The sequence below is a fragment of the Hippichthys cyanospilos genome, chromosome 21, assembly GCF_059441005.1.
Source record: "Hippichthys cyanospilos isolate Australia breed blue-spotted pipefish chromosome 21, RoL_Hcya_1.0, whole genome shotgun sequence".
Taxonomy (NCBI): domain Eukaryota; kingdom Metazoa; phylum Chordata; class Actinopteri; order Syngnathiformes; family Syngnathidae; genus Hippichthys; species Hippichthys cyanospilos.
Window position 1 is genome coordinate 3,126,145 of NC_142389.1, and position 18,813 is coordinate 3,144,957.

Consider the following 18,813-nt stretch of genomic DNA (forward strand, 5'->3'; position numbering starts at 1 on the left):
CTTTGCTCAGACAGGACTTCTTTTTACGGAACCCGCTACATGTAATAAAGTCACAGAAAGTGCTCTGCTTGCTGCTTACTAAACTCAAGTGCGTTAAAGTACCGGACTGGACTTGACTCGTTTTTTCATCCCCAAATTTTCATTGGTTTACAATGAAGTAACATTTGGAGGTTCCACTGTATGGGTTCAGTCTTTCCTAAGCTTGCACGTGGTCTCATGCCGTATCCTGTCCACCTCGTTAACAGCCGGGAGAAGGCGGCCTGCGTTAGAGTGGACATCAGCCCAGACACGCCAGGAGAGAGTTCCACCACAGAGACCTTCTTGTGATTACAAACGACACGCCGCACGGCAGAAGGGCGTCGCCATACGAAACTCGCCAAGCTATCTTCAGCGCAGCAGGTGAGCTCCACCCATGCTGTGCCAGTCTCACAATGTACGGTAGATGACGATAATCTGCCCCGTTTTGTGACTTTTTTTTTTTACCATTTTGCACCTCTGATGCCAAAGGAATGGGCCTCACTGGTGGGGATCTTGTACTGAATGTTTTTGTTTGATTTTTTTTTTTAATTTAAATGGTATTATCATTACCATTCAGTCATACTTTGTATATAAAACGCTCACAGTGAGCACAGTGTTTGTAGGTCACGTCAAGACCACACCAGCACCATCTAAATCACCATGCCAGTGAATTAAGTCTCATAAGTCGTGTCAAAAACCAAAATGGAGGAAAGGATTATACGTATACATGAAACAAACAAATACATTGTCGCAGGTTAAACAATCACCTCTAGAGTCTTTTTTTTTCTCTGTAAGAGAACAGTGCTGCTTAAATTTCATCCTTTGTTTTCATCAGAAATGTCTTTATATATCTTTATGTAGTTTAAACATGAACGCAGGTATATCTACTGTGATCTTTTAATTTGTGTAAAAAAAAGAAATATTTCAGAGGCCATATGAAGTCTGTACTGTACAGTAAGCACTTTGCCAGCTTCATTTCTTACCCAATATGAAACCTAGTGTATTATTATTATATAATTATTATTAATATTATATTGTGTTGTTGTTGTTGTTTCCTCTCCCTACGTTTTTGTTTTTGATAAAATTTGAATTTCGTTTCTCGGGAATCTTCTAAAGATTTCCGACTGCAGTCCCAGAATTTCAAAAATATATATTATTTTCAAAGCCTAAAATCAACACATGACAGTTTGAAGCTGTTCTTTTGTTTATGAATGTTTACTCAAATAGATAGCCTCACAGCTCAGCGATATTCGGCACCCGTCGGTCCCATCTGTGGCGACTAATGCTCATGTATTTACTTAACTGTGACGCCATCATGGATGTACATCATAGTAATATTGATAAGAATAATAATAGCAGCTCTGCTTAAGTACAGTGGAACCCTAAACAGGACACATGACAGAAAATTGCATATATATATATATATATATATATAATCTCCAGATTTTCTGATATAATTTTGGGAGCATAGCACAAAAGCAGGGGTGACCAAGTCCGGACGTAGCTGCTTGGCCCCAAGTTGCCACAAGATGGCACCAAAGCACACCTTTTTTTTTATCTGACAATCTTATTTTTGCTGAAAAATAAGCGAAACTATGAATTAATTTGCTATTTGGTACTACCTTGGGTGTTCCACTGTACTTTGCGTCAGTTCCCGCCGTGTTTTGACAACACACACTCGCACACCAGCCAAACATCGTTGTTTGTAGAGGGTAAATAAGAATGTGACCCCAGTTAGTTGCACCTATTTTTCTACTGTCTGTATTACTTTATCGTATGTGCGCGTCGTGGACAGAAATTGTATTTTAGTGACATTTTATGCAAAACAAATATTTCTACTGTAAATGTGACATTTATAATATTCTACAAAGCTGTTCTAATTTTCGCAGTCTTGTTTTAGCAATAAATGTTCCATATGACCATGACACTAGCTAATTTCCAGGTAAGGATTAATTGTGGCTCTATCTGTGTGTAGCTGTAGTGACTATGTGCCTTGTCGGAGCTCTTTATGTGCAAGTGTTGTACTTCTAATTAAGTGTTCAGAGCAGATACGTGTACACATTATCCACGCGGCGGCATACAGTCAATGAATGCCAAAGACAAAGTAGAGTGGACCAGTGCACTATTTATTTACTAGTGCACGTACAGCCTGCAGTTCTGGTCAAACCGAATTCACGTTGGTACGTGGGAATGTCCGCTCGCAACGTAGATGGAAGTGAAGGATGCGTGGCTCCGGATTTTCGGCGAACTGAATTAAATGGGATCCCGCCGCGCAAATCGGGTTTCAAACTGGAAGTGAAAGCTGACCTCGAGGTATTTGATTCAAGATAGACCTTGTTGAATCTCAACTTGTTGTACAGACCTACAAAAAAAAAAAGAACTCCAGCATACAGGAACAAAGCAAAGATGCGTTCAAGTGACGCAAAATGTATCTTGTTAGCAAGAAAAATGTTGACTTATGTCAAAGTGGAAAGCAATAAACGTTATACATGTAAACTGATGTTTCTGTCTTAGTAATGGAATTGTGGTCAACATCACTGTTTTTCCTGTTTTAAATATTTGATAGCTTTTGTCCGGAAATACTAGTAGATCGGAGGTATGGGGACAGGAAATGGTGCAAAAGAAATACAGTGACCCCTCATTTTTGCAGGTAAATTGGGACCCCCCCCCCCCTTCTTTCTATGTCTTCATGTCTAAGTTTTCATTCTATGCATATTATTTAAAGGGACAGTGTGTAAGTTTGGCCGTTTTTCATTCAAAAGGAATAAATGATTAAAAATTTCACAAACTTGCACATGAATGTGTTCTCGATGACCAACGGTATGTTTTAAATATAATCATAGGTCTAGTTATCATTAAATTATATTACATAGGGGGGCAGCACTTCTACGGAGGCGGCCATGTTTGTTATAGCTACGGACAACGGTAAATGCAGCACCCTCTGCTGTCTGTAATGAAAAACGCTCTAAATCTTACATACTATCCCTTTAAGACGAATATTACTGCAGTACTGTACACATATTTACTTGACGATAGAATACAACCCCTGCTCTCATTGGTCGATGGTCGGGAGCCAATCGCGTGTCTTGCAGTAATGAGTCACACATTCAGCAACATCAAGCATTCAAGATTTTGTGCAAATGTTCATTTTTACTTCCAAAGTGTCATCAGGAAGGAACGAGACAATCTCTTCAGAGGCCCTCTTCAGAGGGTTGAAAATCTGGACCAAAACACATCCATAAACCAATCGCGGTAACCTTATTACATTTGAAATGTGTATCAGCAGCAGACATTTTATATAGGAAGTCTGTACTGTGGCGGCTTTACAACAGCCCCGTCTTTTTTTTTTTTTTTTAAATCAAATCACACATTAAACTTCCACCATCACTATTGCAACAGCACAATTTTCACCGGTCACCTCGTCCCACAAAGTATTGCATCTGTACACCGTTTCTATTATTATATTAGTGTAACGCATGGTGTCCGCTGATGCTTTATAATACATTAGACACAATGAGTGGGTCAGACTATGCTAACATGGCACCGCGATCAAACCTTGATTACAGCGACTCAACGTCCGTTCTTCGTTTAATAACTGAAGGAAAACAAGCAGTGCGGATCGCCGCGTTGCGCTGTGGCGAAACAACGACCGGGCGCAGCTCAACAGGTTCGGCTCGGCTCAGTTGGCGGCATTCTGCGGTCCCTCGGGGATGAGCGACATGAAAAACGTGATGATGAACGACCACAAGGAGGACAGGACGCCCGCTTGGGGGACGGCGTGGTTCGGATCTTCGGCCCCTTCCTCTCCGCTTTCCCCCCCGTCGTCGTCGGAGCTGTCGTCTGCCGCGTGTTCCTGGAAAAAAACGTCTCGGGTGAGTAGGACTGATACGAAAATACGCAGGTCGAAAGCCCATGTTTTATCGTGTACCAGTCTGTGGACCAACTGGCTAACCAGGCCGCACTCGAAATGTTTTGGAACTGATTTAGTTTGACAGTTCATTCATTTGTGCTTCGTTTGGCTTGATCTGTGTTTTGGCGCCGCCTCTGGCCACTGTTGATATTACATTTTGTAGTGAGAAGAATGGTGCACGCGCACAAGCTTTGTTTGTGAAATCTGGCCCACAAGTGTCTGTAAGTTGTATTTTCTTTGCTGTCATTTATGATTATATGCCCAAACGACACGAATGTCAGACGCAACAGTTGGTGGGAAGTGAATTGAGAAAGGATGAAAAGTGGAAGACCGCAGTAAACATCAATGCGAAAACTGTCGTCTCGGAGGTGGGAACTTAACTTTGACAGCTAGCAGTGAATGAGTTAAAACATCAAAGCGTGACTATTGATGTTGTCGTGCCTTTACGACCGTCGTACGAAGTCCCCAAGATCGCCGTGTCACAAAGATAAAACCCTCGTAGACTTGATTTAGTTCAAAATTGCCTCAAGGGTATTTAAGCAAATCTGTACTGTTTAAATGTATGCCAAGATGGGAGACTGTTTCAAAGGCAAAAGGTGGGTCAATGTACTATATTTCAGTGGTTTTTTGTTTTGTTATGTTTTTATATTTATGTATCATGGATATTGAACCGGAATATAATGAAGATAAGTAGTAAAGTGAAAATGCATGGCAATATATGTCAATCTTTGAGCGCCATACTAAACGGAATGCTTATCATGATCATGAAGTAGTGGACATTACCGAAGCGGACACACATACCATTCCTTGAAGGTCATTGTTCGGTAGCTCTGCCTCCATCTCTTCCTGATTTTCTCCAGGGAGCTGCAGATCGTTTTCTAGGTTGAAGGGAAACCAGCCAGCCTGGTGACTGTGTATATACAAAAATAAAATTACACATGCAAATTGAATTCTTTAAACGTCTCAAAGGCTAACGCGCATTGCTTGGTCCTATTGTAGAGTATATTAACTCCTTCAGTGCCAGGGATTGAATTTCTGGACTCTGAAAATACGTCTTTGGCATTGAATGAGTAAGGTATCAGGGATTTAGAGTCAGGACTCTTAAAAAAAAAACGTGAAAATGCGTCCCCGGCATTGAATGAGTCACGTAACGACCTCAAAAGATTCGTCAAAATTGTCTGGCGCTCTAGCGGTCGCCTTTTCGGATAACACTCTGCGCCGAAAGAGTTAAGAGCAGCACTCACAGGTAAAGCACCAGCATAGCCGTCATCACCATAAGAAAACGACTGAAGGACGAGTAGAAGTACACGATACTCAGTAAGACGGCGGCCCGGGAAAACGTGTACACCCAGTCCAGCCAATCGCGGTTGAGGTCCTCCTCGTTCAAGATCTCCCCCCCTTGGGCGTTCATCTCCACTTCGGGATTGCCGCGGCGAGCCGCCCGCGGACGCTGGCTAAGCGGCTCTGCCCGGGGGAGAGGGTGAGTCCTGGGCACCTCGTGGTTTAGGTTTTGAGAAGACGCTCCCAGGAAATGACTGCCGGGGGAAGCGTGGAGAGTAGTCAAGCGTTTCAAGCGGAACTTGGCCTCGGGAAGGTCAAGTTGTGAAGAGGCTTACTAGTGCGTGTAGTACTGTCGGGCGTAGAGCTGCTGCCACCACAAGAGCGTCATCGGGTTGTAGTAGGGGGTCACGTTTGGGGGAGGGGTCGACGTCGCGGAGAAATTGCTCCAGCTAGAAACGAGACCGCCGCAACGACGTTAACGTTAAGCCGGTGATGCGTTTACAAGCCTTTATTTCCGTGTTCTTTAGAGACTGAATCAACAGGTTGGATCAAGAAGGACGTTCGTGGTTATTTGACATCAATGGCGGTGTAATTCCCCAAATACAGGGCGCACCTGTGTATAGGATGTACTAGGGCTGCGCGGTTATGGCCAGAATAAAAATCAACCATTACTTTGGCCGATATCACAATTATTAATCACGTTTGGTCGAAGATGTCTGTCTATTGCCCCGTTTTTTAAACAAGTATGGAAACAAAATAAATAAAATAAATAATGGTTACAACAAATTCACCCCCTAAGACATGGCTAAAACTTGGCTCACAGGTCAACACAGCTTACTAGTTTGCTGAGGGCAAACCAATAAAAAAGTAAGAATATTTAGAACCAAGAACATTATTTACTTTTATTTAATCAATTCGTCGTCAAAATGTGATTTTCGGTCATTTCAAACCGAATTGATTCCAATTTTTCCGTTGTTTTCAAAATGGGTCTCAATTGACAGTCGGGAAACAACGCCCCCGGGCGGTAGAATAGAAAAGTGCTTGATTTGACTTGTAATTTAAAAAATTGCTTTAGTTGTTAAATGTAAATATCGCCGAGGATCCGCTTAGTTAATTGTGACAGCCAATATCGTGTTCGCGATTAAAATTCGAATAATAGTGCAGCCCTAGGACGTACCCTTAAATCCGGGGTCAAATTCTGGTATTTTCTCTGTTACCGTGTATTGCATCCATAACAAATGTATTTGCTGCGCGTTAAGTGTGTTTCAGACAACATCATACAAATCACCTGTGCATGAACTGTTGATGCAACTGCTCATAAGAAAAGTGCGCGCCTCGTTGTCTGAGTCCATCGCCGCTCTCCTCTGATTGGCTGTGTTGCCCGGGGAAGGAAGGACTAGCAGTTTGAGTGACCTGTCAATGATAGCATTCGATTATGCGGCAAAGGTTTTTTTGTGTTAAAATCCCCTTGAGGGTCCGCTTGCGGCATGAAGGTGGATGATGAAACCAAGTCTCGCCCATGATGAAATCGTGGTAAGAGGAGCGCGTCACGGGCGGACTCACTGTGGGTTCGGCCGCGCTCTCCCGAGGTTTACGAGTGGGGCTTGGGGAGCTGGGGGGAGTCGGTGAGGGGCAGACCAGATGGAGCATATGGTATTCGTCTTGCTGTAAAGTCGAGAAACCCAAACTGATTGCTCCAGTTCCAAAAAAAGTACAGTTCAAAGAGACCACGCAAACTCCAATGCTGCTATTAAATTCATGTCCATTGATAAGTATTTTTTGAGCATATGATGCAAATGCATGTACACAAAATTAACAGTTTACATTATGGTTCAGTTTTTGGTTATTTTTGGAGGCTAGCAATTAGCATGAGGTACACCTGCAATTTCACGTGACCGTCGTCTTTGGTCATTGAACATACCAAGAGCACATCCGTTAATATTATTTTCAACCACACGATAATAAATGTATATATATCATACTGATCACATATTAATAAATGTTATAACATGGTAATGTTTAATAAAATGCACACTGATTCAATAGATAAACAAACACTGAAATGGGTCATCTTTTATGCACACTGATAGCTTTCCCTGTCATATATTTTTTGATTGATCTGTAACCAATGTGTGGGATTGTGTTATGATCCACCTTTAAACTTCCAACTGTAAAAAATTTCAATTGCATTTACCTTTCTGAGCACATCTTTTAAAGTGAAATGATCCAAGAGCAGCTTGCCAGAATACACCAGTCTCTGGTCTTTGGAGCTCTAAAAAAAAATTACAACATCAGAGGACTTGAACCAGTTCATTTGGATCTTGTGTTTAACTTGCTTTTAAGAAGTTGAAAATAGGCCTCAGAAGACAATTGGGAATTTTGGGCATTTTTTTTTCTTCGTGCATTGTCCACAATAATAGCATGATGGCTTATTCCTTTACCTGGTGCAATTTTGCAAAATTAATCGCCCACTACTGGTGTGTAATGTTCCCATGTAAATCTCAATGGAAAAGGGTGTTGTGAAAGTTCACCCGCAGGACTAATAGTTTAATCTCTTTACTTGACTCGAGGATTAAAACGGTGCCAAAATAACACACGCTGCGTTGACTTCATGACCTGACTTTGGCCATCATTTTTACACGATTACTTTGAGGGAAGGACAACAATAATAATATGCACAATATGCATATGAGCAAAGCGGATGTGTTTTGAAATACTCACCGGTTTACTCGGGTACACATCTGACAAATGGGCTTTGAGTTTCTCCACGGTCCAGTTCTGGCAACAATTAATAGTCTGATCGTCATATTTTTGATTGGGCGCCCTGATGACAAGTGTAACCGGGCCGTCCATGACACCTTGAGCCATCATTCTCAAGCATTTGTCTTGAAACGGCAAACGGACTCGGTGCAATGTTCCGTATTCTGTTCTGGAGACACCAAACGTTACGTGAAGTTCATCTCTATCTGATAAAGACAAAAGAAGGACAATTTTTTATTGAGTGATTCATTTAAACGCCATTCGTGCTGAAAGTGACATTTCTAAATAATCTGTCATTGACAGTGTGCTAAATGGACTTTAGTACGTGCCGAAACGGGTTAATTCAACGAAATAATTGAACCTTGGGTGGTGAGTTCAATGCACTGTTGACGTAAATAGCTGAGCTAACATTAGCCACAATGATTTGTAATCGGCTGGGTGGGTTCGATCACGCGGAAACAAACCTAACCAGACCCATCTCAAAAGCGAAATAATATGATATTAAAATGACTGGCTTGAAGTAATTCTAGGATATATTATGTTTACCTTGCCTGTTTACTCCTACCCGACCGAGCCCAGCTGTTTTCTTACTCGTCTGTCATGAACGTATTGCTTAGTAAGCATCGCGCCCTCTGGTGTTCAAGGCACGAAATTGCTTCTTGCGCCATTGCTACAGTACAGAACTTGCTTATTTTTCGGATGACTAACTTTTTGAAAGTAAGCAGTGCTGTACAAAAGTTTGTGAAAATGTTTAAAATGTATCAAATCGTTTTATGTAATTATTTAACTTTATGAAATGTTTAGTTATACCCCATAAACAATAATGACTTTGAAAATAAGAGCTAACATTGTCATTCGTTATATACATATATATCATCCATCATCTTGATCGCTTATCCTCCGGCCTACCCCAGTCGAGTAGGCCCTCATCAGGCCAATTGCAAGTTATGTTTATCTGCTCGGATGGGCCCAGTGTTGAGATGGAAACTATATGCGTCATAGAATTTGGTTATTGAAGTTAACAATCTTCTATTCAACCAAAATTTTACTACTAATTTTACTTTAATATCATACATACCGGACATGGACTCGATGAGTGAATGTTACAATGTTTTTTGTTTGTTTAAGAGGGTTCAACGTCCTTACTAACGTTTACCAGTTTGCCCCTGCACAGTCTTCAAATGCATAAAAGATAACCAATTTCTGTGCTTATTTATCTATTGAATTGATTTTGTTGCTGAAACTGTAAATTATTACAAAATTTAACGGCTTGGTGGATTCATTCGGTGAAACGTAATTGAAAAACCAATTTTAGCCACTAGAGGGCAGTATGTAATAACAATCGCTTCTCAGTGGTATAGGATGTATGACTTCCCATCCCATTTGATTAGCCACTTCTCCTCACTAGGATCACGGGCTTGCTGGTGCCTATCCCAGCTGACTTCGGACAACTGGCGAGGGACACCCTCAACTGGCAACCGCTTAAATTGTAAATATATTCAGTAATAGTATGTCTCATATACATTGTACTGTTTTTTAAAGGTGTTATCAAAGTTTCATGGCTTGTTATGGCAACAATCACCTATATATATATATATTACTTGATAATAGAGTTCCTTGGTACAGCAGCAAGTTTTTATGACTCATTAACCAAAGCACTTGATATTTTTCGAGTATTTTCGTACTATGCGAAGTTCAGCAACAACAAAAATAATGAACGCTGTTAGAAAATAAGCGTGACTCAACCCTCTATAAATTGGGGCTCTCTTCTTACACGACAGGAAAGAAACAGGCTCAAATCAGACAAGGTCAATTGCACGCTTGTGGACCGAGAAATCCCTCCCACTGGTGCTTTAAATGGAAGTGATAATGACTAGGAGGAAGATGGTAGGGCGGGTAACGTTTTCTTCATAGTAATGGTATTCGTGCCGTGCGTCGTCTTGCGGTGGGTCATTAGTTTGCATCAAAGGAAGGACGACCCCGAGCCACATCGCTGCAAAGGACCCATTACGAATCCATGTGTCACATGTGCTGCGACAATGAGCTATTTCTGGTCACCTCCTAATGGCCCCTTGCAGACCCTCAATTGGCTTCTCAGCAGGCAACGGCCATGGGCCATTGAGAAAGGAACTCTTGGCAAATCTTGGCGGATAATTTGAGAAGAACTCTGCTGTAATTAGAATTTCCATTGGGTAAAAATAGTTCATCAAAGATCATTGTTTGCGCGTGTGCAAATAGCAAATTGAAAATAGAAGTTACGTTTGATGAACTCCTTTATTTCGGCCCAGTAAAATGTATTTTTTATTGATGCAACGAAAGTATAAATATAATTAACTATTTCAAGTTAGTTCATCGCAGTGCACAAGAAGACAAACAGCCTCACTGTTTCAAACTTGACAACTTACATTTTTGTAACCTCTTGGTGTAAAACAATCCAAATTGTCTTCAATACAGAATATTTGTTAGACATCATGGAACTATTTTTGAGTTAGGTTTCATGAATGAATTCTACTACTATGACGAACAATAAGAGAAAAACAACCTGTCACTCAACTAGACAATGACAGCTAAATTTAAGCACCAAGTGCAATAGTAGTGAAGAACGTGACAGCTAGCAAACCTCCCTCTTGACAGCTCTTTCACTAGATGTTTATTCACAAACAAATGCTGAAAACAAAGCTTTTGGAGACGTCTATTTTAATGTCAGTCATCAGTTAAGCAGAAGACTTCAGAAAGAGGCTGACAATGGCATGCTAAATATATATATATACTGTATATATATATAAAAAATCGGGTTCAAATCCACTGCTTCCTGTGGAGTTTGCATGTTCACCCCGAGCCCGCATGGGTCTCACTTCGGGTTCCTCCCACACTCCATGCACATGCATGGCAGGTGAATTGGACACCTAAATGGTCCTTAGGTGTGATTGGTTGCGTGAATGCTGCTGCTGTTGACGAGGATATCATGTAATGAGAAGAAAATATTTTTTTTACCCAGGGTCAGATCCAGCCAAGTATCATTTCGAGGTTTTGGAAACTTTCAGACAAAGTGTGATCCGTGAATCATGAACACACAAGCCCCTCTCTTCAAGCCTTTCATAAGGTCTGAGTGCAAGAGTCACTTCCGCGTCTAAGTGATGTCTATGGCTTCATTCCCTCTGTTAGCTCCCCATCGGGGGCAGCCCACTTCCTGTTGCCGGGTTACAATAATTATGATATTAGTATTCACTATTGAGCTGCAGCCAGAAGCAGAGGCTCTGTCAGACAATGACGGCCAATGCAGGTCATTGTAATTACAAAGCTAGCAGAGATACTCCATGTGCTCACAAACCCTACACAATTTCACTATTTTTCTACAGTATACCTGAGTTGTATATTCCAACGATATATTTGTGCGTCACAAAATGTTTAATGTTTGCACAACGCCGTCTTTCGATGGCGTATTTTGTAGTCGAGGCCATTGTATGGCATGTTTCCCGTTTCACCGAACGTTGATGCTTTTTTGCAGGCGATTTTGAACTTTTTGAATGCGTCGTTCGAAACTAAACATTGTCATCTGGTCACGTTCGCTGTGAGAGAAATGTCATTTATGCAAGAGTACATCGCCACAGCAACAAAGCTTGCAGAAGCTCAGGAGACCGCCACATGTCAAGTTCAGTTACCATGGTAATGCGTTTCATGGGGAGGAGGACTTTCCTGCAAAGCTCTATAAGAGCTATTAGATTTTTTTCATGAAGGGAAAATAGTTTTTCTTTGTCCTTTGGAATTGGGGCATCAAAACCAGGACATATGGCTGTCAAAAAGGTGCAGCATGAGAAATCTTTTGCTGGTGGAAAAGCTCTATTGCAAGGCCCTGGGGGTGGTTGAGATCCTCCCAGCTGAGCTGCTCAAGGGTCGTTTTGGCCTTGTGGTCGTTGACACGTTTCTTCAACATCACATGGCCATCGGTGAATTGGTTTACCGAGGCGGTGATCCTCTTTTTTTTTGGAATGATAGGCGATGGAATCTTCGCATTGTAATTTTGTAATGTAAGTAATTACTTTGAAATGACAGTGATAAATAATAAATAATAAATAAAGTGACTACCAATTTGCATGTGGCATTAGGTACCAGCCATCAGTCTTTTCATGAGTGCCTCAATGAGCAGAGTGAGATAAAATTCCTGTATTATTTATATAATCCCCTTTTAATTATTCACTACATATAGTCATGGAATTTTGTGATCTTAATACAACAATTTGGTAATAGTTTAAGGAATGGGAAGAATTGCTTTCTTCATTTTGGGTTCTGGATTCCTTTACAAGAGAAGGAACCATCAAACATCACCACCATACATTTCAGAATGGTCCCTCCATCTTCTAAATATAACATTTGAATGCTTACACCTAACTTCCAGTCCATAATACACTTTGGCATCCCGTCATCAAAATGAGGAAACGTCACGGATGTAAAGGTCAAGTTATACGATTTTGCTGGTGGGCGATCCCTTGCTGGGTTGAATACGTCACGAACGAGTCATCCCAGATGAATATATGTGAATTCCTGTCACAGCTTTCTGACTCGTTCCGACTTCTCTTACCTACTGCGGTGAAAAAGAATTGAATACACTTGATAAAAAGCAATGTAGCAGCAATGTAGTAATTACACCTATTGTTTGTTTCCCTCAATGATTTCTATTCTCTTTCATCAGTAAGCATGAAAAATGGGTATTATTTCTATAATAGACTTCAAAACACCACTGCGGTGCGAATTTAAAGTGCGTGAATGGTTGTTTGTCTCCGTGTGCCCGCAATTGGCTGGCAATCACTTTAGGGTGTCCCCCGCCTACTGGGATAGGCACCAGCAAGCCTGTGACCCTTGCTGATTTGCAACTGACTAAATCACCAGATTCATGCACATTCCGAATACATATGATACCTTTACACCACATTTGATTGACATATTTGCCCCTCTTTATTGTATCATGTTCTTATTCAACGTATTTTCGTGGACATTATACAACTATAGTAGTTATACATACCATACATAGCGGTAACTGGATACTGATATTGTAATAAAAGAAGCGGCTCAAGGTTTACCAAAGCAAGAGTAACTGAAAGGAACTTTTGAGTCATGCACAGTTTATATAGTGTATAGAAGACCACTGCAGAGGAAGTTGCTCAGGGTCATTACGGTTATTCTTTTTGACGCAATGTCCACCTTGGATGTTCCGTCGCCTTTGTGTGTCAGCATGTATATATGTGTGTGTTGACGTGTGAGTGTGCGTGCGGAGAGGAGACAGGAAGCATCTTGTTAGACCATGTGTATGACTGAACAGCTTTTTTGTTTTTTTCACTGCAGAGATGGGAGCGTATTTCTCTCTTTTGGATTGAAAACGCTTAATTTCTGCTAGTATTTGAAAATTGAGGGAAATGTGAATATTTAATTGACAATTTGCACCGCTAAACTTTTCTCCAGTCCATTAAAAATTTTACAAACTAAGTAAAAATGCAAAGTTTGGAGCCTTGAGTTGTGGAGTAAAGTGTTTAATCTAATCATAGCCAGTAATTAATTAAGGCCTCATGCCTGTTTTAAAAAAAATTGTATAACAAGTAGAACTAACATGAGTGAGATGCGATAAATAATCTGCTTTTCTTGGAAACAAAAGCAAATGCCGCTGTATGGAACAAACAAAAAAGCATAATTAATTACATCTTTCATTGTTTATGAAAATGAGGCAAAAATATCAATGTATCAAAGGAACACAGGTTAGGTCCAAATATGTAAATAGTCCTTGCTGCTTTTTCCAGATCAGGCGTGGCAGCAACTTGACATGAGTGATTGCAAGAGGTGTTCATTGAGAACTACTTGCTTTTCTTACAATGTCTTTGACGTCACTGGAGCTGCTGAGTCTTGAGAAGTTCTCCCAGACCCTTTTCATTTTGAGGCAGACACAAATTAAGCGTGGAAACGGATCTGACTGTGCGCATGCACATAAGCCCGAGAACACAAATCGGGAGGGTTGATTGCGGGTTTCGAACACAATGGTCAATGGAAACGACGAAACAATGGAAACGCTTGAAAAGTCTGATGAGGTGGACCTCGCTGAACGACCGTGGTAATGAACAGGGAAATCTTGAACAAAAGTATAACTTACTCTTTGGTGCGGTCAAATTAGGATAAGGTTTAAACTGGATCAAAAGTTTCGGTGTAAGATTGCAGATGCGTCCTCAACAATTCGTATAAGTACGACAGTCTGAGGTCCATCTCCAAGCTTCCGTTTCTTTCTAAAGTCCTGGAGAAGATGTATGACCAACTGCAGTCTTTTATTGAGGTAAATGGTATTTCTGAGATGTTCCCATCTGGTTTGAAACAGTGCTTTTAAGAATTCAAAATGATCTTTTTAACAATTGACTGGTAGTTCTGCTGTCTTGGTCCTTCTGGACCAGCTGCTTTCGATACAGTTGATCATAAAATTCTCCTGTCACGCTGAAACACTTGTGTGGGCATTGATGGCACTGTTGTACCTCCCAGACAGAAGCTTTTCTGTCCAGCTGGCGCAATATTCCACAGAAACATTTCCTTTGAGCTATGGAGTGCCTCAGGGATCAATTTTGGCCCCTCTCCTTTTTTTCCATTCATATGTTACTATTGGGATCTATTTTTACAAAACACAACGTTTCGTATCATTGTTTTGCTGATGACGTCCAGATCTATCTGCTGTTCGATCTCGGATGGAAGGAAATGTTCTTTCTTTCAAGAAAAGCAAAACCGCCAAATTTATTTGGTCAACAAAACCTCCTGGAGGGCTGTGAGACCCATCGGGAAGTCTCACTGTCATCATTTTGCAAGGAACCTTGGTGTTATTTTAGACTTTGATTTTAAATTTGACAAGCAAAAAAAGCTCGATATTCAAAACAAACTTTTTTTCAGTTGAAACTCCTATCAAGACTAAGGGCATATCTTTTGAAAAACCTATCCACACTTTTGTTCCAGCACGCCATTTGAAAATCGTTAAGTCAATGATGAATTCCTCCAAAAAACGTTTCACTTTTGCACCGATGCTTGAAAATTTCCCTGTTGGGTTATTAAAAGTTAATGGTGATAGTTTAATCCTAGAACAGGTTATTTCCAACTCCATTTAATTTCCAACAGATTGCGGCCTCACTGTGACTAATGTGACTTGGATGCACCGATGTATTATTTCATTTAAAAAAGAAAAAACATCCAATTCTACTGATGTGCGTACTAGGTGATTCATTCCACCACTTAGTTCCGTTGATGGTATCCAATGACCCACCGAGGATATACTGTAGGCTCAAGGTCACACTCGGTATGAGTTTCTAGACTAAGTATAAATTCCTGATGTAAGTCGACAAATGCGATGCAGATCTTTTATGTTGTTTGCGAAAATAACAATGGCGAAAGGAATGACATCACTGATGAACATTAGAACTCCGTGTGCGTCTCCTGTATGTGGGTATGTAGCACATGCAATGCATGCCTCACTCACATGTTTATTTTTGTCGTGTGTATGTACACATCGCTGTGACTTTATGAGCTAATCCTCACACATTTCTGTCACGTTAACTGCTGTTTATGTGAATGCCGCAACACCGTACTGTAAATGCGGTAGATCCGCAATTGGTATCGCCGTGTATAATTATAGTCATAATTCTTATTTTTGTACCTTATTCAAGCATATTTAAAGACATCCAAAGTATCTACATGTGAATTTATATTTGCAAAACAGGGTTGGGCATCGAGATTAGGAAGTTCAGGAGTTCTCCCGTAATCATTTCGATTTTTGACGGTGCAAGATTCCAATTCGATTTATCTTTTACTCATTCAACCAGAGCCTATTTTACCCTTTCTGTTAACGTTCTTAACAGTGACTTTTTGCTATAATCTTACACACCTCTGTTGTAGGATGAATACTGCATTTGGAATCATTTTTCGCATCTCTGTTGTCTGTTACTCATCATTATGGAATTGTCACTTAATATAATTATGCACATTGGTTTTGAGTGATGCAGGTTGGCCTGACCTGTGCATAATGCATTTATGAATAATCGTCCCAACTGACAACACACTGATGCGCCACTTTTAAGATTCGACACATGTATCTACCGAAATGTTAATATATAGTGCAGGAAGGTGAAATGTTTTGTCTACTTTTCGATGTCATTTGAATGAAGCAAGTATTGTTGCCATGGTAGCCACTCTCACTTTAATGCAGCGGTCCTAATTTGATGAATGAAAAAGCAATAACCTCAGACGCATGTCTCAGTAGGTTCTCATTTTTCATCGGGAAGTTGTCTTGCACCAGCTTTAGTCCGGGAGGAAAAAAAAAACTTTTCCTATGGACAGTGTAGAAACACAACATCGAAACAAAATTGACATGATTTGGAAAGAATTAGCTTATAAACAATAACAAATAACCGTAGTCAGAAATAACAAAAATGGACATATGTTTGTTACCTGTCGCTAATTTACACAAATTGCGACGATACATCAGTGTGCATCAAGATAATTGTAAGGGAAGTCTGGGGAAGGCAAAACCGAACTAAAATTGCAGACCACCACACTTAATCTTTTTATAAAAGTGTAGAAAGGAATATGCGTTATTTGTGTTTCTTTGTTCTCTGAGTTGTAATGACGTTAGATTTGAGCAATTAGCCGTGTGTGCTTGAAAAGAAAAAATTGAGGCAGCAGATAATTAATGATCTTCATTGTGAAGTCACACACAAACACAAAAAGCTGGGTGGGCTCTATGTCTTGCTAGCGGGCGGTTAATTGCTGTTGGTGAGTCCTGTGCGACTTATTTGGCAAAAGCACAATTAAATTCATTTCATTTTTAATCCAGACACACTTGTATCAGCTTTAAATGGCAAACAGATGAAAATCTTTTGAAATCAGTCATTTGTTAAATGGATGCTGCATGTGGAGGGTTTGGAGTTTTGTTTTGATGTTTAGAGGTAAATAACTTTTGATTTAAAAACACATAGTAAACAAAATAGTTCATGTGGTATGAGCACTCAGGATCACCTGAAATAATAATTTCTATTCTATGTATGATCTGAGTCTATAAAAGATACTTTATTTTGACAAAGCTTTACGATACAAAAATGACCGAATTTTTTTTTATTTGTTTAGGTCACTTAAGCCTTTGAAAAATTACTTTAGGAAGAGGAAAAGGGAACACGAGAAGCGTACAATTTCAAAGAAAAAAATACTTTTAAAAGGCAATACCAGGAGTCCTACTTGAAACTTTTCAAGTGATTACTGTAAACGTTAATTGTGCAAAATTCAATAAACAAAAGTGTATACAAATATTAAGTCAATCATATAACTGAAATGCAAATGCTATTAATGTCAAGACACACCATCTTTCTCACATTAGCATAAATCCCGACGTTATTCCAACGAATGCGGGGCCTGATCTCACAGAGAGAAGGAACAAGGTGTGCGCGCAGACAACAACTGCTCCACACTGTCCTTCCCCACCACAAAATGCATTATCAAAAGCGCCCAGAGGGGGCGCTAAAAAATAAAAGATCAAGCCAGACAAAGCACAAATAAATGAACTGGTGAAGGATAAACTAAAAAAAAATCTGCATGCCTACAATCCAAAACAAAAAAAAAACAAGAAAATAAAGTTCTTAAGAAAAAGACAGAGAAATGGATGTTCAGATCATCTGGGGTCAAGCCGACTGATTAGTGGTTCGAAGATACTAGAACAAAAGGCCCAATGGAGGTCAAGAGCCAGAGGGAGAGCCCAATAGGGTGTTGACCACAACAACAAAAAGATTCTTGAAGGGTTTGTTTCTTAATGGCAGTGACAACACCTCTTTGTGTTGTCATTGTGGATGCAGCGCTCTGCAGAGAACATGCCGCATGAGAGGGAGGAAGGCTGTGATGCTCTTGTGTTACAGACACTGTTGTAACATTATGCAACACATCAGGTTATGCAGGTTTTATTCATGTGCATATTGTGGTGATATAATGCCAGCAGGGGCTTCATTTCCAAATTATTCCTCTGAAAATCGATCGTCGTTACGTCACTCTCTATTCGCTGTTTTTTGCTCGCTCAGAATTTGCAGTAAGATTTCGTCAAAAGTCTTACTTCCCGTCGAAACAATAACCGCTTCAAACACCAGCTCTAAAGGGTTCATTAAAACTTGGTCTGCAGGGTGAAAGAGGGAGAAAGTCTACCCGCAGCATGAATGCTAATGACCATGAGAACCGGAAGTCCTGCCATACCCAGTTGAACCTAAAGGGGGCAGACTGGAGCTAAGGATGCCGTCTCTATGGCTCACTGAAGAAAGTACAGATGAGAAGGTTACACAGAACAGGACACTTCACTTATTTAGTTCTGCAGCTGCAGTGGCATAAAACGTTGAGTCATTTCCTCCGGTTGGCACAAAAGATATGCATTCAAAACTTGCGCGGTCAACAGTGATTGTCACGTGCAAATTCCTCATGCGCTCACAATAGACCATGCCATACAGAGTACTTTTTTTTTTTTTTTACATTATTGAATATTAAAGTCTCCATCTTCCGCTCTCGCCAGTGACTCATTACAGCAAGGACGTCTCATCAAATAGAAAAATAATCGACAATGCAGCTCCCTTACAGAAAGTCGAATACGGATGTGAAGCGGTTTATAAACCTTTCAGTTTTACATCGTTTTATCTTGACTTTCATTATATCGATTCAGATAATGCTTGATTCTAGATACGGATCTTGTAGAAAGTATTTTGCAACACATCGATCTGATATTGTTTGATCTTGACATGACTTTCATTATATCAATACAGATTGTTTGATTTCAGAAACGGATCTTGTAGAAAGCATTTCGCAAC

General features: G+C 40.3%; 2 protein-coding genes and 1 long non-coding RNA gene across 8 annotated transcripts in view; 2 read left to right on the forward strand and 1 right to left on the reverse strand.

Moving 5' to 3' along the window:
* The window catches only part of LOC148406162 (sodium bicarbonate cotransporter 3-like), a 29,245-nt gene extending 26,727 nt beyond the window's left edge, over positions 1 to 2,518 (forward strand). For all 5 annotated transcript variants that reach the window (XM_088405077.1, XM_088405078.1, XM_088405079.1 and 2 more), the window contains one exon: positions 246 to 2,518. In XM_088405077.1, coding sequence (XP_088261203.1) covers positions 246 to 327 — 82 coding nt within the window. In that variant the 3' untranslated portion in view covers positions 328 to 2,518. The remainder of the gene's footprint in view (positions 1 to 245) is intronic.
* A 320-nt stretch (positions 2,519 to 2,838) lies between these two features.
* LOC148406163 (uncharacterized) overlaps positions 2,839 to 18,813 on the forward strand; it is a 30,800-nt gene continuing 14,825 nt past the window's right edge. Inside the window, exon 1 of the long non-coding RNA XR_015864003.1 lies at positions 2,839 to 4,149. This is a non-coding gene — a long non-coding RNA (uncharacterized LOC148406163). The remainder of the gene's footprint in view (positions 4,150 to 18,813) is intronic.
* Positions 3,149 to 8,575, reverse strand: LOC148406164 (homocysteine-responsive endoplasmic reticulum-resident ubiquitin-like domain member 2 protein). 2 transcript variants are annotated; one of them, XM_088405083.1, is made up of 9 exons: positions 8,516 to 8,575; positions 7,931 to 8,175; positions 7,404 to 7,481; positions 6,773 to 6,874; positions 6,498 to 6,622; positions 5,545 to 5,658; positions 5,173 to 5,463; positions 4,730 to 4,838; positions 3,149 to 3,871 (listed from the first exon to the last, which is right to left on the reverse strand). In XM_088405083.1, exons 2-9 carry the CDS (start codon positions 8,078 to 8,080, stop codon positions 3,698 to 3,700), a joined length of 1,143 nt encoding a protein of 380 aa, XP_088261209.1. In that variant the 5' UTR covers positions 8,081 to 8,175; positions 8,516 to 8,575; the 3' UTR covers positions 3,149 to 3,697. The 2 variants fall into 2 exon arrangements, with proteins under 2 accessions (XP_088261209.1, XP_088261210.1); XM_088405084.1 differs by having other exon boundaries at positions 8,521 to 8,542.